Genomic DNA, 21,265 nt, shown 5'->3' with positions numbered 1-21,265 from the left:
ATGGGACACCCTTGGTAGTTTTAGGAAGCACCAAAACCCCTGGTGGTTCTAGTGTAAAGCAACATAGGATAACAATGACAAAACAAGCCAAATTTAATTTCTGAAAGATTTATTTGTTCCCATGACACACAGTCCACCAGCAAAAAGGAGGCGCTGCCAAATAAAAAAGTGTATGGGGGGGGAAAAAATGTCTCGTGTGTCAGAAATTGACTTGTGGCTCATGCTGTACGCCTTACCCAGTGATGTGTCAGGATTGTATACAGTACACTGTACAGTTTTTTGTTTTGCTCTAAATAAATCTTTCAGAGATTGAAATTCGGTTATTTTGTCTTTGTTATCCTACATTGGTTTAGGCTTAGAGTCTACATTATAAGCCTGCTGGAAATGGATTCAAGATGAAAAAAAAAAAAAAAGATTGCTAAAATATAGTTCAATATACTATGAAAGTCAACCTGTTCAGCTACACATCCACATTAGGTCTGTGGCATATTTACTGTAGCTAAATGCTTCATTCCCACATACATACACATTTGCTTTTTTTTTTTCTTTCTTTCTCTATGTAGAGATAGAAAAAGACTCCGATTTCCTCCCACATTCCTAAGCGTGCATGCTAGGCTGATTGATCATTCCAAATTGTCCGTAGGCGTGAGTAACAAACGACCACCATCAACGACCACAATAGATGTGCAAATTAGGATCAGATGATCCCTCTCTGGGCACAAAAGGTATATTCATCAACTGATCCCTCCTTGGGTTTTCTAGTGTTAAAACTCTCCAGGCCGGGCCGAGTATCCTCTTTTTTTGGAAATCAAAATATGGTCACCTTAATTAACTCATTTGCTCCCAAAAACATATAAATATGTTCTATTTTTAATTTTTTCAGTGTCCCAAAAACGTATTTATAGGTCTTTTGTGTTTTTTTTTTCACAAGAGCCATCTCTGGGTTCTGATTTAACTTAGCTCCAAAGCACAACACAGAAAAACCCATTTTAAAGCAATAAAACTGGCCACTGGAGGACAGTAGCGCATTTGGTAAGACCCGCAACCCGATTCAACGGCAACGAATGGCCGGGCCGCACGGCCGGGGCGCCGGCGGAAGATGACCGAATGGACGTCCAGGATGCCAGGCGGCGGACGACCGAGCAGAATAACCGGGAGGACGCCCGTGATTCCAGGCGCTGGACAACGAGCAGATCGACCGGGACCACCAGAGCAGCAGACGATGCCGTCGAGTCTGTGCTGCTCGCCGGGCAGAGACAGGAGGCGATGAGGGAGAAATTTACTCGGCTGTCGCGGCCACAACAGCGTCATCTCTCAGTTAGTTATGTGTAAATAAATTGTTACTTTGCTATTAAAAGCTCTATTTGTCTTGTTGTTTATGTTATTTTGTAAAAGGAAAACATTCAGATGTTTGAGATGTAACTGAAGCAAAAAAATAGCTGTGTTAAAGTCAAATTCATGTTTAAAATTTATGCTTTCACAAAAAGCTCAATTTCTCTGTTTTTTTATCAGAAATTGGAAAATTGCTCAGACTAAGCTATTTTCTAATGCTGATTTCTAAAGAATGGAAAAAGATATGAACTTACTTTTTTTTCTCCTGAAAGAAGAGAGTCTAATCTTTCTTTTGGTGGGTTCCATGTTTATATTGCAATAGAACAGAATTTCCTTTGGGCCTCGCAAAATCAGTCAAAATCCAGTAAAACGGCCAGAAGCGAAGGGGGTGAAAATGGCTGGGAGTGAATGAGTTAATGAATGTTTGGTTCACTTTATTGGCTTCCTAATGGTTGGATTGATGAAGCTGTTTATGAGGCATGTATGGCTGTAACAACTAATGGATTAAAATTGATTAATAAATTAGTTGCCAACGAATTTGATCACTGATTTTTGTCAACAGCTATGAGCAGACCCGTTTGGGTCCTTGTTTGTGTGTAATGTGTGGCTGCTCATGAGCGCCACTGATCAGAGCTAGACACAGAGAGTTCACTGCTACACTCAGGTTGGGTTGCTGTTATACTTGTATAGCTGAATCAATAATCAATAAGCTAGTTCGCAATTAGGCTAATCAGTTTCTTTGCGGTTTGGAGAAGCATATTGGCACTCGACTTATTAGATACTAATGTTGTCTCATTTCTGTTTATAAAGAAACCACACACATAAACTAATTCATAAAACAGCTTAGAGTCTCCTTTCAACAGAAACTCCCATTCAAACTAAACTGTCATACAAGAGAGTGTGCTTTAAAATTGGATTTACATTGTATTTGTGAACAACAGTTTGATAAAGAAAACTGACCATTACAGTCTACTCCTCCTTATTTGATTTTATTATTTAGTTTGTTTAAAGAAAACAAATGACTCATTGAGACCATTTATATCAACGATTTGCCCACAAGGGGAAAAAAATGTCAATCAGCAGCACTTTTTTTCATTTGAATGAACAGTATGTCTGATTTGTGTACTGAGAAATTCTTTTCATGTTCTATACTCAGAATCTTAATTAAAAACAAGTTATATGTACTTAAAGTGATCCTCTACCTTAAATACATGTAGGCTCTAATAAACCACAATTGTTCTCTTGTACTACAATATATTGTTAGAAACACATAAAATGTTGAATCAATGGCAATATTTTATAATATTTAGAACACATTTTGACCGATAGTTGGCGCCATGTTTATCGGGATCGCAGTAATGACGTAAAGGGGATCTTTCCAAATGTGTAGCGTATACAACAATTGCGTATTGCTGCCTAAACTCGCGAAGTAAATGCCACGATGTGCTGCTTTGGATGCAATTTCCAGTCAAACTGAAACAAGAGGAGTGATGTGAGTGGTCAAGGTGGAATTATTATTTTTTGTGAATAAATGTGCATAAGTTGAAGCTTCTTCCCTGTTTGGTCCCTGTATGCACGTATCCTACCTACCACGCGTTACAACTGGCGCACCAACATTTTTCCTGGATCCTTAGTCAAGTACAGGATCCATCTATTTTCTGGATCCGACGGTCCCACCACGGCTGCAATATTGGTTTCGTATCTGTTTATTTATTTTCTGGATTCGACAGTCCCACAGCGGCTTTTCGGTTCCGTCTATTTTGTGGACTCGACGGCCTAATCACGGCTGCAACGTTATCATGGGATTGGTCTAATTCCTGGATCTTCAAGTGAGTGAAAAAAACGCGGATTTGCATTACTTTTGTTATCTTTTTTTGTTGACTATTCTTCGTGGGAGTTTTCCCCAAATCATACCAAATAATTAAAGCACTATGGCACACTACAGTGACGACAGTGACTCTGACATGGACATTACTTTTATGTTGGAGTTCGTCTGGGAACTCGTGTGTGTGTGTGTGTGTACTGCTGCTCTCCCGAGTGACGAGTGGTCAAGGTGGAGATATAATTTTTTTTGAATAAATGTGCATAAATGGAAGCTTCTCCCCCTTTTGGTACTTTTATTCACGTATCCTACCTTCCACGCGTTACAATATACAAGACTTTGGATTACACTCGATTCCAGGATTTGTTCCCGTCAGATGACAAATTCAATTAGGACAGTTAGCACACGACAGCTCTGGATGCTAAAAATCTACATAATTATACTGGGTTAAGTTAAGGTAAGCAATAGCTTACATTGAGGAACATAAACCGGTGTTCTCAACAGCATACACTCTCTAGCTCCATTGTCATTAGGACGCACTTGACGCGAGAACATAACCAGTTGTTCCCAACTCGTCTTATCAGGTACTGTATTTCCTGCTCTCATTTAGCCTTTGCTGCTCGTTTTGTGAACGACCGACAGTGCTGTCCTGCTCTTCACTTTTCCGATCAAACAATACAGTTGTAGACTACAGTAAAGTAAGGAAGCTGTAATAAAATATTATTTTTAAACAAAATAGTCACCTATTTTGTCTTCATTATTACTAACAACACGCCTAAAACAACTTCAAGTTAGGTAACTGAAATGAAACTGAATAAATCTTCTGATTAATCAATTATATATATAATCGGTAGTTGCGGCCCTATGTGCATGTGTTGCCGTTTGTTCTTATCTTCTCCAATTTATCTTTAGCAACGCTGTGCCACAGTCAAAGTTGTTGGACACATTCTGCTACAGTGACTCTGACACTAAGTACCGTAACCGTACACTTGGATTGTTGTGATGTTTCGCTCTGCTGCATGATCGTCCTGCAAGCCTCTTATGTGTGAAGAGGCAAACAAGTGTGAGTGAATTTTGATTCATATACAGCTGCAACCACACACATATCTATCAAATTGGAAAGAGCAAAGTGTAAAACACATCCATATAAGTTTTTCACACCACGTAAAACAACTGTGTTCAATATGTGCTGAAACTTTTTAACCATTCTAGTTATTGTTTAATGGAATCTGGTTTTATACAGTATATGCTACGTGGCCCACAGACCACAGTGAAAGTCAGAAGTCAAATATAGTACCATATTTCCCACACCATAAAGAGCACCTTAAAGCCTTACATTTTCTCAAAAGCTGACAATGCACCTTATATATGAAAAAAGTTTTGAAATGGGCCATTCATTGAAGGTGCGTCTTATAATGCGGTGCCCCTTATAGTGCGGAAAATACGGTATACCAAAGTGATTACCACTGGCAAATGCTCAACTACCTAAAGGGACTATACAGAGTAAGGCTGTTCGATTACTAAAATTTGGACCGAAACTGACTCTTCTGGTTAAAGTGATGTTAAAAACGTTCAAATTTGTACGTACGATTTTCAAATAGTTTCCTCTGCATTTCCTCTTATTCCCACAAGACGGCACCGTCTTAAAAAACAGAACAAATCACTCACAATCACTCCAAATCACTCCACACTCGATATGGTTCACTAGTCTCTCCTTACTTGCAATACAGTGCCGAAGTATGGGGCAATAATTACAAAACTTTGCTGTATTCAGTAAATGTACTGCAGAAAAGGGCATTACGGATCATACACAAAGCTGGTTATCAGGATCATACAAACACACTATTTTATAAGTCAAAACTGCTCAAGCTTTCGGATATCGTACAATACCAAACAGCACAAATAATGTTCATAACTATAAGAAATTTATTAGCTCAGAATATTCAGCAGTTGTTTACAAACTACAAAAAAAGTTACAATTTGCGGGGATATTGGGACTTCAAAGAACCCAGATTTCGGACGACAAGGAAAAGTTTTTGCATATCAGTATGTGGAGTGAGACTACTGAAGACATTTCGTGTGGATTTAAAACAATGTATAAATATTGGACAATTTGAGAAACTGTATAAAGATATGATTTTTAAAAAATATATAAGGATGAAGGAGATATGGATAACAACTAGGGCGTTGTGGTTATTGGGATATGGGACATTGCGGTAATTTATTAATTTATTTATGTTTTCTAGGCTGATTAATGGACTGGGCTTTTGCAACATTTGTGTATAGGTACAGTGCCTTTCAAAAGTATTCAGCCCCCTTGAACCTTGCAACCTTTCGCCACATTTCAGGCTTCAAACATAAGATATAAAATTTTAATTTTTAGTCAAGAATCAACAACAAGTGGGACACAATCGTGAAGTGGAACAAAATTTATTGGGTAATTTAAACTTTTTTAACAAATAAAAAACTGAAAAGTGGGGCGTGCAATATTATTCGGCCCCCTTGCGTTAATACTTTGTAGCGCCACCTTTTGCTCCAATTACAGCTGCAAGTCGCTTGGGGTATGTTTCTATCAGTTTTGCACATCGAGAGACTGACATTCTTGCCCATTCTTCCTTGCAAAACAGCTCGAGCTCAGTGAGGTTGGATGGAGAGTGTTTGTGAACAGCAGTCTTCAGCTCTTTCCACAGATTCTCGATTGGATTCAGGTCTCGACTTTGACTTGGCCATTCTAACACCTGGATACGTTTATTTTTGAACCATTCCACTGTAGATTTGGCTTTATGTTTTGGATAATTGTCCTGTTGGAAGATAAATCTCCGTCCCAGTCTCAAGTCTTGTGCAGATACCAACAGGTTTTCTTCCAGAATGTTCCTGTATTTGGCTGCATCCATCTTCCCGTCAATTTTAACCATCATCCCTGTCCCTGCTGAAGAAAAGCAGGCCCAAACCATGATGCTGCCACCACCATGTTTGACAGTGGGGATGGTGTGTTCAGGGTTATGAGCTGTGTTGCTTTCACGCCAAACATATCGTTTTGCATTGTGGCCAAAAAGTTCTATTTTGGTTTCATCTGACCAGAGCACCTTCTTCCACATGTTTGGTGTGTCTCCCAGGTGGCTTGTGGCAAAGTTTAAACTAGACTTTTTATGGATATCTTGGAGAAATGGCTTTCTTCTTGCCACTCTTCCATAAAGGCCAGATTTGTGCAGTGTACGACTGATTGTTGTCCTATGGACAGACTCTCCCACCTCAGCTGTAGATCTCTGCAGTTCATCCAGAGTGATCATGGGCCTCTTGGCTGCATCTCTGATCAGTTTTCTCCTTGTTTGAGAAGAAAGTTTGGAAGGACGGCCAAGTCTTGGTAGATTTGCTATGGTCTGATGCTCCTTCCATTTCAATATGATGGCTTGCACAGTGCTCCTTGAGATGTTTAAAGCTTGGGAAATCTTTTTGTATCCAAATCCGGCTTTAAACTTCTCCACAACAGTATCTCGGACCTGCCTGGTGTGTTCCTTGGTTTTCATAATGCTCTCTGCACTTTAAACAGAACCCTGAGACTATCACAGAGCAGGTGCATTTATACGGAGACTTGATTACACACAGGTGGATTCTATTTATCATCATCGGTCATTTAGGACAACATTGGATCATTCAGAGATCCTCACTGAACTTCTGGAGTGAGTTTGCTGCACTGAAAGTAAAGGGGCCAAATAATATTGCACGCCCCACTTTTCAGTTTTTTATATGTTAAAAAAGTTTAAATTATCCAATAAATGTTGTTCCACTTCACGATTGTGTCCCACTTGTTGTTGATTCTTGACAAAAAAATTAAATTTCATATCTTTATGTTTGAAGCCTGAAATGTGGCGAAAGGTTGCAAGATTCAAGGGGGCCGAATATTTTTGCAAGGCACTGTAATATGCAGGGTTATATGGTGATATTGTATATGTGTTAAACAAGAACGTATATATTTAAATGTAAGGAATGGAACTGATATGTCAGGACTTAAGGACAAGGGGTGGGAGTAAATAAGTTTATATTTCTTCTCACTTCTTTTCGAATACTCATATTTTGTTTGTCTTTTTTTCATTATTGTCACCGATTATTGGTACCTATGTATTAAGTATTGGAAATAAACGTGTTCAATCAAACAACAAAAGACATTGCTACTGGGGATTCTGCTACTTTTGCCCAGCTGACTTTGGACACAACTTGCATAATGACATGAGTAAGGGTATTATCTCATAATGTACTTAAAGTATTGCTATATATGTAGAAGGACTGCAGTGGATTGTCAAATAAAACATGCACCGTGAAACGTTCAACATACCCTCATTTACTTCATCTGTACAGTTTCATGTACAACACAATGACAGACAGTAATATAGCGCTATATCTGGCTGAGTGTATATACCACTATACAACAAGTATGAATGCGTGTGTGTTGGTTTTGTGTCTGTCTGTCTCGCTGTGTGTGTGTCTGTCCCTGCTCGTTTTCCTGTCAAGATTGCTGCTTCTAAATTCCAGTAACAAAAAGTATGCTATGTTGTTATTTATTTTTATAAGATAACATACTTTGGCAAAATGCATAGGTCTACATTTGAAAATTGAATCTATATGCATGTTGTTCATCAGCCCATTACTGTGTTTGGCCTGACGTCTTTTGTAAAGATGAGGTTATCATAAACCCTGACGTCTTTTGTAAAGATGAGGTGCTCATAAACCTAAGGGATCATACTGTTTGTTTGGGGTGCATATGTGTTTGTTTAGACAAGGTGATTGCCACCTTGCATATTGTTATTTTTGAGTGACAGTTTTGCACTAATCATTAATTGATGTAAGTAAGACAAGAGAGAAATGTGACAGCACATCACCCTGACCCTGGCTGCAACTAGATTCCATTAACAAAAGCATGCCATGTTGTTATCTATTTTAATACAATAACATATTTTGGCAAAATGCATGGGCCTACATTTGAAAATTTAATCTATATGAACATTATTCATCAGCCCATTATTGTGTTTGACCTGACGTCTTTTGTAAAGATGAGGTGCTCATAAACCTAAGGGATCACTCTGTTTGTTACCTTCTCTGGGGTGCATATTTGTGTTCGTTTAGACAAGTTGATTGCCACCTTGCATATTGTTATTTTTGAGTGACAGCTTTGCACTAATTATTAATTGATGTAAGTAAGACAAGTTAGACATGTGACATCACATCACCCTGAGCCTGGCTGCATACCTGCTTCACCTGACTGACTTGGTTGACTGGCTGACTAGCTGGTTGGCAGACTGACTTCACTTGCTGACAAATTATTTGGTTTAAGGACTGACTGACTACCTTTTCTCATGTTTTATTTTGTTTCTAATGGTATAAGCAGTCTCTTCTTTCATGATTGCTTTAAATAAGAATGGTGCCATTGACTTGCACTAGTTTAGCCACTCCGGAGCCCTGAAACTGACAAATAATTTGCAAACGAAACGGAATTTGTTAAATCAACTCCACCAACCAACTAAACCCCTGTTAAGTCGAAGATCAAGCCTAATGTCAAAAATCCTTAACTTCCGCTTAAAAGTATCCGGAATGTCTTATTTTTAATTTGTCATTATTTTTATTTTGCCAAGAAAGAAAGCAGATACAAAAAAAAAAAAAAAAAAAATCGGGTTTGAGAGAAAATAAGCGGGATTTTCTTGTTAGCAAAATTGAACAACCCTAATACAGAGTTTGTCACTTTTTTTCTCACGACTGACACATCCAGGCCTAAAACGTAACTTCAACCTGGGTTAAGCTCGTGCATGGCACCAGAAATGTAAAAATAGAAAACATGATTGTTTAGTGTTAGTAGCAAGTCTTGGGTATTGGGTTAGAAAAGTGTTTAGGCCAAGTGGAGAAAGTGCTGCTACCACAGGGACGTGGGTGGACGTGTAGAGGTGTGTGTTCGCCCACAGTTTGTCGACCTGAACTCTCTCTATTGAAGGCGAGCAAAGGGCTTAGGGAAGTCTCAGTTAAAATTTCAGGGCTATGTGTACTCATCAGGGTATTGATGAAGCATGCATCGAATAGAAAAGCATTTTATATCAACTTTAAAAATCCTGTATAGTCCCTTAAAGTTAAAAACTCAAATTGAACATGGTAACAAACTGTATTATTTGTATTATCTATGTACTGAAGTTGATCAACTTTGCATTCTTTAAGCATTTGCTAATACAAAGATGCAGAAGCATGAAGCTCTTACCTGCCCTGGACCTTTATGTCAGAAATGGCGTAAAAGTATCTAGACAGGTTGTTTTCATCCACCATTGTAGCTCCAGTGGCAGGACGTAGGAGTCGGATTCTCAGGTCTGTGATGGTGAAAAAGTCTCTCAGATTCTTGGTGGTGTCCAGTTGGCCGTAAAGCGAAGCCATGTTGTGGAGTCGAGGCCCAGCGAACAGTGCAAAACGATCCTTGATCTCAAAGCGAACCGTTTTATCATACTTCCACACATAACCTCGAGAGTAGTCCTCAGTGCAGATTATGTCCAGCAGAGTATGCTGGGTCAGATCCTGCACTGTCTTGGGCTCCATGGTAAAGGCATCCAGGCAGTCAGTGGCATAGAATTGATATGGTTGCCAGGTACGTCCATAGTCCAGCGACTTTTCTAGAACCATTTGTTCCGGCCGGCCTGACTCAAAGGTTAGGACGATGTCATCGGTCAGCTCAATGGTCTTGTTCCAAGACAGCGTGATGTTGACCAGGAGGGCCTTCGGATACCTTTTCCAGGACGTCGACTGCCAGAAGGTTGTCGGATTGCGGCCCTCGATGTCAAACATGAGTTGCGGAGGGTGGGCGAGTTCCTCAGTGCTGGCGTCACATTCATTATTACACATGTAGGGGTTTTCCTATGAGTAGAGCAAAAAAATGATCATATGTTAAGTGGAATATATAACATATTAGACAGTTATTCAGTGGCAGCTGGTCAATATGGAACTACAGATCTGAGTCACATGGACAAAAAATTAAATCATGAAAATTCAATCTCATTATATATGTATGTATATATTTTAAGAGCAGTGTGGATAGTGTACAATTAATAATGACATAATTTATTATGTTATCATTGTTTTCTCATCTTATGATATAGTGACAGTTTGGGGTGCGATGATGTTTGTCCTTTGAACCGTGTTAAAATGTTGACAACTTTTATGGTAAAGTCGACTGATTTTCAAATACCTATACCGATATTTTTGTCAATTCATTTCATTTCATTCCTTTTTTCAGGCCATGACAGTTCTTGTTAAGACAGCAAATATAAACAGCTCATATAACAAAAAAGAGCAGTAAAAAGAATGAAGGAAATTAAGCAACATTGCAACATCAACTACACACCTGAAAAGGAGCAGGAAGAAGACAATTTATTTAATCCCAACCCTATTGTCATCTAATTAAGAACAAAAAAAATCTTGTTACTTCCTTCCATATTGTAGCCAGCTAAAAATTCAGTTCAAACAATTTTATACATACACATTTTTGGAACCAATTTTGTCCCATGTGATGAAGTTACCATAGGTAACACTCAAACCAAAAAACAATTTCACACTAACATGGTAAATGAAAGTAGTCCATACCAACAATGGTAAAGGCCACACACACAGGACAAACAATTATAAATGACAACAATAACGATTAACGATACCTACAATGGTAACAGACAATAAACCAGCAGTGGTAAGAAACAACCAGCACACATTCCAAGACAGATTTAGGTTATGAGTTCTCCCTCTTTCATTGTGAAAAGGTTTTGCAAATTAATGGTAATAATTTGTTAAATGCTTTATAGAGGATTATTGATGTGTTAAACTTCACAAGATCGTTAAATTTTAGCAGCTTTGAGTGAATAAACAAATTATGTGTGTGCTCCAGAAACCCGACCTGAGGAATGATCCGCATTTCTGCGCGTTTCTGTAAGGTGACTAAAGGATTTATCGTGTTCTAATAGGTGTTTCTTTAGGCTTCAACACAATGTGAGAAGTATGGGAGAACCAAAGAGCAAGATAAAGTGCGGAGTGCGTTCTCGTGAAGATAGTGTTTAACTTTATTTATAATTGAGAGACTCTTGGAAATTTTTGTTTGTATATGTCTGACGTGGGGTTTCCATGTCAGTTTACTGTCAAATGTAATGCCCAAAAATGTATCGGACTGCTACACGCATCATCAGACTTGTGTTCTCCCCTGCTGCACCTGTCCTGAATGTTGCCTGGCTTGCCAAAGGAACCCCTGTGGCCCTTACATCCGCCAGGTTTTCCCCTGAGGTCTCAGCGCCCTTCCCATTACATGACGAAACTTTTTTTTTTTTTTTGTCTGTGAGCCAGATACAGCCATCAAAAGAGCCATATCTGGCTCGCGAGCAATAGGTTCCTGACCCCTGGCCAAGAGTGTATGAACTTTTATTTTTTACTCTCTTTGTTTTTTGTGTATATATATATATATATATACACATATATACACAGGGGTGCACATATTTTTTTTGCCCAGGTTCTCAGAGGAGGACCTGGAGATGTGACTTGGTCCTCATTGAGTCATTGAGCTTGAGAGACACCCCGCCTGATGCGATAAAATTATGACAAGCTTTACTTTGAGCCAATTAACTTTAATTAATTACATTAACAATTAATGCTCGATTAACATCAACTGGCACAACAAAATTGCCATTACTTTAAAGTGAAATGTAAAGAAATAAACATAAAAGCACCAATCCAAAATAAAGGGCAGTATGCGGCTCCCACATTAACTCCAAGCCTTTGTAAAAGTGGGATGTCCTCCTCATAAGACCTCGTTGAACGTGCATGTTTAGCTTTGTAAAATGCGAACAAAAACACGTTTGTCAGTGCATGGCGCTGTTTTCATTACCTTTATTCCGCCACTTGTCCATAGGGCGAGTGGGGTCCTGTCTGACTTCGATAGTTTGCTTAATTGCCACATGCTCTCTGTTTTTTTTGTGCTTTTCAAAGTTTGGATGGCTGAAATTCTTTGACCCTACATAAAATGCACTGCTCTTATCAGCGACATTGGGATTCTCGCAGTCATCTTGTACTGCGGTGAACTGAGCCGCGTTTTGTTCAAGCCAGCAGCACTTTGTTTCCTGTTGAGTTTCCCTTTCAGGTATTACCGCACAGTGATAGACGGCGTAGGTTTGGTGCATTTGGTGCATTTATATCCAAAACCATGCCCATGACGTCATGTAGAAAAATGGCTTGGTGGTAAAGGCATTCGTCTCTTACACGTGACAACACGGGTTCGTATCTCGCATGAGACCTCTGTTTGTATTTTTCTCAATAAAAAAAATGAATGATGGCTGCCTGACTAATAAAAACTCTGCTGAAATAAAAAAAATTAAATCAAGCACGCATTTTGTGTCAAGTATATTGACAGATTGTAATCTGGATTTACAAAAACAGATGGAAAATGTGTAGCTGTGTAAAACAAAAATCCACGAACAGCAAGGACAGTACTACGAATGTACACTGATAATGAACAAAAGGTGACCTCACAGCTATTTAAATTTGAATCAAGTCACTCAATCAAAAAATTATGAAAAATTTGAAAAACTTGTAGATAAATTGGAAAACTAAGAGGTGTGCCTTGATGTCCTAATAAAAAACTTCCACCCTGCACTGGTTATTGGTCAAAAAGTCAAATGGCCAAGGAGCTATTGAATTTTGAAGCTAGTCTAGAAATAAAAAAAAAATCATTAAAAACCTGTAACTAAAAAAATTGGAAAACTAAGAGGTGCGCCTTGATCTCCGAGTAAAGTACTTCAACCCTACACTGGTCTAGGGTCAAAAGGTCAAATGGGCTAGGAGCTATTGAAGTTTGAAGCTAGTCATAAAAACTAAAAATTCATCAAAAATTTATAAATAGATAAATTGGAAAACGAAGAGGTGTGCCCTGATCTCCAAGTAAAGTACTTCAACCCTGCACTGGTTTGGGGTCAAAAGGTCAAATGGCCAAGGAGCTATTGAAGTTTGAAATTTGTCAGTCAATTAAAAAAAATCATGGAAAAATTTTAAATAGATAAATTGGAAAACTAAGAGGTGTGCCCTGATCTTCAAGTAAAGTACTTCAAACCTGCACTGGTTTGGGGTCAAAAGGTCAAATGGGCTAGGAGCTATTGAAGTTTGAATCTAGTCAAAAACCTAAAAATTCATCAAAAATTTATAAATAGATAAATTGGAAAACTAAGAGGTGTTCCCTGATCTCCAAGTAAAGTACTTCAACCCTGCACTGGTTTGGGGTCAAAAGGTCAAATGGGCTAGTAGCTATTAAAGTTGGAATCTAGTCAAAAAATTTAAAAAATCATGAAAAAATTTATAAATCGATAAATTGTAAAACTAAGAGGGGTGCCCTGATCTCCAAGTAAAATACTTCAACCCTACACTGGTTTAGGGTCAAAAGGTCAAATGGGCTAGGAGCTATTGAAGTCTGAAACTAGTCAAAAAACTAAAAATTCATCAAAAATGTATAAATAGATAAATTGGAAAACTAAGAGGTGTGCCCTGATCTCCAAGTAAAGTACTGCAACCCTACACTGGTCTAGGGTCAAAAGGTCAAATGGGCTAGGAGCTATTAAATTTTGAAGCTAGTCATAAAAACTAAAAATTCATCAAAAATTTATAAATAGATAAATTGGAAAACGAAGAGGTGTGCCCTGATCTCCAAGTAAAGTACTTCAACCCTGCACTGGTTTGGGGTCAAAAGGTCAAATGGCCAAGGAGCTATTGAAGTTTGAAATTTGTCAGTCAATTAAAAAAAATCATGGAAAAATTTCACAATCACAGCTTAAAAATTAATTAATCGTTATTAATCGCAATTCAAACCATCTCTAAAATATGCCATATTTTTTCTGCAAATTATTGTTGGAATAGAAAGATAAGACACAAGACGGACATAATCATTCAACATACTATACATAAGTCCTGTATTTGTTTATTATAACAATAAATTCACAATATGCCATTAACATTATTAACATTCTTTCTGTTAAAGGGATCCACGGATAGAAAGACTTGTAGTTCTTGAAAGATAAATTTGAGTACAAGTTATAGTAATTTTAAATTAAAACCCCTCTTAATGTTTTCGTTTTAATAAAATTTGTAAAATTTTCAATCAAAAAAATAATCTAATAGCTCGCCATTGTTGACATCCCCGAGTGGTGACGTCACATTGGGCTCCCTGCCGTTCTTCCGCAGTGTCTTTAACTTCGTAAGGTAGTGATTGAAATACACCACCAGGTGTCAATGGCGAGTTTTAAATTAATTAAAGATCTAGCTAAGGTAAAGTCTGAGTAAGTTTTATGTGTATTTTGCATAGCTATTTTGATTGGGAATGCCAGTTCTCTTTGCATTGAGCGCTTTTTTTTTGTTAACATTATTTTTTTTGAGAGATAGGATTTTTTTGTAGTTGTTGTGCTTTCACTAAATGATACTGTAGCGACTTAACTGTACCACCCAAATGCATGATGGTTGTCAGTGGTGGCTGCAAATGGTATACAGTATGTTCTGCGTTGTGTGCAATTAAGCGTGTTAAGAAAAAGATTGTCTCATGTGAGAGATAGGAATACTATTTTTGTCATGCTTTCACTAAATTATACTGTAGCGATTTAACTGTTCCGCCCAAATACATGATGGGAAGTTGTGTAACCATGACTGTGGCCGCAAATGGTATACTGTATGTTCTGCGTTTTGTTCAATTAAGTGTGTTAGGAAAAAAAATCGCCTCCTATCATTCTTCCCCACGTCGTTCGCCACAATACTTATAATTGTGGTGAAAAAGTTGCCAAAGCTTAAGCCAATAACAGGTGCGGTCCAATGAACACCCATGTCCACTCGCATTTCTCTGCCTTTTCGCTCTCAATGTGCTAAGACGTTGTCATTGTAAAATTTTTGAGGCAACGCATGAACGGGTCATTCCGTGCATGAGTTAATTGCGTCAACTATTTTAACGTGATTAATTTAAAAAAATAATTACCGCCCATTAACGCGATAAACTTGACAGCACTAATATATATATATATATATATATATATATATATATATATTTTTTTTGTGAAGTAAATAAGTATTTGAACACCCCTCTATTTTGCAAGTTCTCACACTTAGAAATCATGGAGGGGTCTGAAATTTTCATCGTAGGTGCATGTCCACTATGAGAGAGATAATCTAAAAGTAAAAATTCAGAAATCACAATGTATGATTGTTTCAATGATTTATTTGTGTGATACAGCTGCAAATAAGTATTTGAACTCCTGAGAAAATGAATGTTAATATTTGGGACAATAAATAGCCTTTATTTGTACAGAGGTCAAACGTTTCCTGTAGTTTTTCACGAGGTTTTCACACACTGCAGGAGGGATCTTGGCCCACCCATGAGTCAGTTGGAGTTTGAGCTCCCTCGAAAGGTTTTCTATTGGATTTAGGTCAGGAGACCGGATAGCCCATGCACAGTCCGACAGACTGCCTCCGAAACGGTCTTCTGCGTCGCCTGCGCCTTAACATTTTTTTGATCGACATTTGTTGTTCAACGTTGATGAGCTAAAGATCCCCAGTCAAGCGTTTTATCTCCGTTAGCATTTTAGCATAGCAGTGTAACCACAAGAAAACGAAGTCATCAAGATTCCCCCAAAACCTTACAAACACAACGTCACACCCCTCTAGTGGCTTGGCGGTGAATTACAGAGCAACGCCGCAGAACTATTGAATGCTCATTGACACTGTAGTCGCTTCGCCGTCACGGCAACACAGTGGCATAACTCAGGCTTTAGTGTATTACCAACAGTAACCTTTGAAATCGTGGCCCCCAACTCTTTCGAGGTCATTGACCAACTCCTGTCGTGTATTTCTGGGCTGATTCCTCACCTTTCTTAGGATCATTGAGACCCCACGAGGGTATATCTTACATGGGGCTCCACTACGAGTGAGATTGACCATCATGTTTAGCTTCCTCCATTTTCTAATGATTGCTCCAACAGTGGAACTTTTTTCAGCAAGCTGCTTAGCAATTTGTCCGTAGCCCTTTCCAGCCTCGTGGAGTTGAACAATTTTGTCTCTGGTGTCTTTGGACAGGTCTTTGGTCTTGACCATGTTACAAGTTTGAGTGTTACTGATTGTATGGGGTGGACAGGTGTCTTTATGCTGCTATCGACCTCAAACAGTTACATCTGGTTCAGGCTAATACAAGGAGTGGAGGTGGACTTTTAATAGGCGGACTAGCTGGTCTTTCAGGGGTCGGAATTTAGCTAATAGACAGGTGTTGAAATACTTATTTGCAGCTGTATCACACAAATAAATTGTTTAAAAAAATCATGCATTGTGATTTCTGGAATTTTCTTTTTAGATTATCTCTCTCACGGTGGACATGCACCAACAATGAAAATTTCAGACTCCTCCATGATTTCTAAGGGTGTTCGAATACTTATTTTCTTCACTGTGTATAAATATCTATTAGAAATGCAAGAACACTAGCATTTATCTCACCAGGCCGTCTCCTAAAGAGGTCTTTCAAAAAAAATTTGTACGATTTACAGTATGTACCACACGTGATTACCAGGCTCCCTGGGGCTTTATTTTTCTGCCCAAGGCACTCTGCTTGGAGGTCTTTCAAGTGCTACGAGCTCAAATTTATCAGTCAAAGATAATCTACTTCTTGATTAGCTTGAAGATGGCACCCAGCATGTGTGTGGAAGTGATTCTTGATGTAGTGAAAAACATGAAAGAAGCAAGCCTTAGATGTGAGGTGACCTAATGAGGCAAAGATCAGGTAAGTTAGAATGATAAACAGCTCCATTTGACTAACAAGCTTTGTAAGTTTTACCTCGTCCTCCATGGCAAGGTGACAATGAAATAGCAACCTCACAGGCTAACTTTTGGAGGGTTCAATTTGTATCCTGCCTCCATCATCCCCTACAGGCAACTTCCTGCTCTGGGAAGTCGTAGCTGTAAGGTGGTGGAAAATTCCACCCAGGCTTCTTAACACAATCATATTGTGGCACGTTAAGGTGTGACATTAACTGCAGCACCTGGTGCCCTGTGTGTTTTTGGGCTCCTCGGAAATTAAAAAAAAAAAAAATGTTCAGAGCTTATATGTTACATTGTTTTAGATCCAATATGACATGCAAGAGGAAATCTTTTTTTTTTTTTTTTTTTGACAAAAGGGCCTTAATGCAAATCAAAGAATAGTAGCCAAGTATAGCTCATATATTTCAGTTAATGCCCTGCAGCACGGCAAAGCACAGGACTGTGTTTATCAGGGACTCATAAAACTGTGGCAAATGACTACAGCAAAATGACCACTTTGGAAATGTGAAGGGCTAATGGGTAGATTTCAAAACATCATGAATATCATTATTCCAGGTGTAAGCAAGTCGCCAAAAGTAATGAAAACATTGTTATAAGCATATATACAGTGGTATGAAAAAGTATCTGAACCTTTTGGAATTTCTCACATTTCTGCATAAAATCACCATCAAATGTGATCTGATCTTCATCAAAATCACACAGATGTAAAAACAGTGTCTGCTTTAACTAAAACCACCCAAACATTTATAGGTTTTCATATTTTAATGATGATAGCATGCAAACAATGACAGAAGGGGGAAAACTAAGTAAGTGAACCCTCTGCCTAAGGAGACTTAAAGAGCAATTGAAACCAATTTTTACCAAAAACATTTAAGTCAGGTGTGTGCCCAATCACTGATGAGTGGTTTAAGGCTGCCTTGCCTACTATAAAACACACACCTGGTAATAATTGTCTCGATGAGAAGCATTGTCTGATGTGCATCATGCCTCGGTCAAAAGAGCTGTCTGAATATATTGTATTATGTGCATAAAGCTGGTAAAGGATACAAAACCATCTCTAAAAGTCTGGATGTTCATCAAACGACAGTCAGAGAAGCTGTCTACAAATTAAGGGAGGTTGGCACTGTTGCTTCTCCCTAAGGAGTGGCCGTCCACCAAAGATGATGCCAAGAGATCAGCGCAGAATACTCAGAGAGGTAAAAATGAACCCTACAGTGTCTACTAAAGACTCAGAGAAAACACTGGCACAGTCCAATGCACACATCAACAATATCTTTAACTATAGCCAAGAATGATGTTCACGGAAGGACTTCACAGAGGAAGACTCTGCTGTCTTAAAAAAAAAAAAAAAAAAAAAAAAAAAAACAGATGAAACCAAAGTTGAATTGTTTGGGAGTAACACAAAACGTCATGTGTGGAGGAAAAATGGAAGAGCTCACCAACATCAACATCTCATCCCTACCGTGAAGCATGGAGGAGGGGGCATCATGATTTGGGGCTGTTTTGTTCCTTCAGGGCCTGGACAAATTGCAATCATTAATGGAAGAATGAATTCAAAAGTTCATCAGGATGTTTTGCAGGAAAACCTGAGGCTGTCTGTCAGAGAGTTGAAACTAAAAAGAGGATGGATGCTGCAACAACACAATGATCCAAAAAAGAAGTACATCCACTTCAGAATGGTTTCAGAAAAATAAAATACACATTCTGGAGCGGCCAAGTCAAAGTTCTGACTTGAACCCCATTGACCATGGCATGACCTAAAGACAGCGATTCATGTCAGACCTCCCAGGAATCTGACTGAACTGCCGCAGTTTTATCGAGAGAATTGGCCAAGATTAGTCCCGATCGATGTGCCAGACTGATCTGTAGCTACAGGAAGCATCTGGTTGAAGTTATTTCTGCCAAAAGGGGACCACAAAATATTAAATGTGATGGTTCACTTACTTATTTTTCCCTCTTCTGTCATTGTTTGCATACTATCCTCATTAAAATATGAAGACCACCGACACTTTATTTTCATCTGTGTGATTTTGACAAAGATCAGATCACATTTGATGGTGATTTTATGCAGAAATGTGAGAAATTCCTGAAGGTTCAGATACTTTTTCATACCACTGTACATTGAACATTAAAAATGTGCTGCTATTCGGGTTTTTTTTCATATAGTGGAGAATATTATTTTTTTATTCGGTATCCTTATCTGATGACTGTGATACCCTCAGTATTGACCTCAATATTGTCTACTGGGACCCGTTAAACATAGCACTTACTAAAAATGGAAATTTATTGCAGTCTATCTGCTCACTTGGACAACAGGATAGACTTTGTGCTGAATATGTCATTAACACGGGTCCGCATTCAGAGTCAGCAAAGTCCAAGACACAAAATCAGCATTTCAGTTCTTCATGAAAGCATCAATCTAAAGAGATGTACTAAGGGCATGTGCATTGGGACATATTGAACTATCTGGATGTGACCCACTTCCAAACCATTGGGTTTCTCATTTGGCTATGAGCAGGGACGCTGGAAGTCACTCAAAGCAGGGGATGCTGAGGATTTTTTTAGTTTTTCCATCCAAAAACAGCCAAATTTGTCATGCTCGCGCATTTTCTCCATAAAAGGCATGCAAAATGGCAGTACACACGGATGCTGGATAGTTAACGTACTACTACTAGGCTACTACAAAGACAGCATTCTATTTCACCTATAGTGTGTATTGGAGTTTTTGTTTTGGAAAGAAAAGCCCCCGGGAATTAAAATGCAAATCCCCGCAGCTAGGCAGCACAATGACACACAAACACATATGAAAACTAAAAAGTCAATTGCACACAAATACCAGACAGCGCTCTGCACGGCAGAGGCTCAACAGCAACAACAAATAATAATATGGCTACAATGCAAGCATGTCTTACCAATCACCAATCACATGTCTTCAGACGGCTGTTTTGACCAAGCCATGACGCACATCAGACAATACTTTTCATCAAGGCACTTCTTATCAGGTGTGTGTTTTATAGTGGGCAGGGCAGCTTTAAACCATTTATCAGTGATTGGGCACACACCTGACTTAAATTGTTTAGTAAAAATTGGTTCCAGTTGCTCTTTAATTCTCCTTAGGCAGAGGTTCAATTTATTATTTTTCCCCCTTCTGTCATTGTTTGCATGCTATCCTCATAAAAATACGAAAACCTATAAATGTTTGGGGGATTTTAGTTAAAGCAGAAATGCTTTTTCATCTGTGTGATTTTGACAAAGATCAGATCACATTTGATGGTGATTTTATGCAAAAATGTGAGAAATTCCAAAAGGTTCAGATATTTTTTTATACCACTGTAAACATATCTTTTGACAACAAATAGAATTATTACTATTTTTGATAAAAGTACTTGAACATGGGAAACTATTTACCATAATTTTCGGACAATAAGGCGCACCTGAACATAGACCGCCACCCACCAAATTTGACATTAAAACGATATTTGTTCGTAGATAAGCCACACCAGACTATAAACCACAGCGTTCCTCACTGTATTATGGGATATTGACACCAAAAGATTTACCGGTAACACTTTATTTGAAAGAGGCGTCAATAGGACTGTTATAAGACAGTCATAATTATGACATGACACTGTCAGTAGCATTAAAGAATGCTTTTGACAAATGTAATGTAGTGTCATCTGGCAAATTATCTCACTTTTGAATGGACGTAAAAGATCTGAGCTGGACATATATGGAGTTAATGACAGAATTTGCCAGATGACATTAAATGACATCTGTCATAAGCATTCATTAATGCCCATAACAGTGTCAAGTCATAATTAGGACGGTCTTACGACAGTCTTATGGTGCTGCTGTGAAATAAAATCTAACCTCTTCACACAAATAAATCAACAAATAAGCCACACTGGACTATCAGAAGGAGGATTCAAAATAAGGGAAAAAAGTAGCGGCTTATAGTCCGAAAATTACAGTAACTTATAACAACTTTTCAAAAGTTTAAAATGCTTGAACCGCATTGAAACACATTGAAATGATACTAAAATACGATTTTAGCACATTTGAAGCCAATTAGTAGCAAATTGAGCTACATAAGTTATAGAAATATTTGTTTTTGTTATCATTACTAAAAACAGATTCACCTAAAATTGTAACTCTTAAGTTGATTCGCTCATACATACTGCTGTCACTATATTTAAATGTGTGTAAACACTGCAATCAATTCCTACACCCAAACTAGTTGAAAATGTGCTGCGTGTTAAACTTGACAACCTTGGCCAG

At 38.3% G+C, this 21,265-nt stretch overlaps 1 protein-coding gene across 6 annotated transcripts in view; it reads right to left on the bottom strand.

Annotated features, from left to right (window-relative positions):
• Positions 1-21,265, bottom strand: part of ntng1a (netrin g1a) — a 343,888-nt gene that overhangs the window by 180,937 nt on the left and 141,686 nt on the right. For all 6 annotated transcript variants that reach the window (XM_057823739.1, XM_057823738.1, XM_057823740.1 and 3 more), the window contains one exon: positions 9,393-10,036. In XM_057823739.1, coding sequence (XP_057679722.1) covers positions 9,393-10,036 — 644 coding nt within the window. The remainder of the gene's footprint in view (positions 1-9,392; positions 10,037-21,265) is intronic.

This window comes from Corythoichthys intestinalis, chromosome 20 (assembly GCF_030265065.1).
Source record: "Corythoichthys intestinalis isolate RoL2023-P3 chromosome 20, ASM3026506v1, whole genome shotgun sequence".
In the NCBI taxonomy this organism is placed as follows: domain Eukaryota; kingdom Metazoa; phylum Chordata; class Actinopteri; order Syngnathiformes; family Syngnathidae; genus Corythoichthys; species Corythoichthys intestinalis.
The sequence above is the reverse complement of the archived record's forward strand: the minus strand, read 5'-3'. Positions and strand labels throughout refer to the sequence as shown.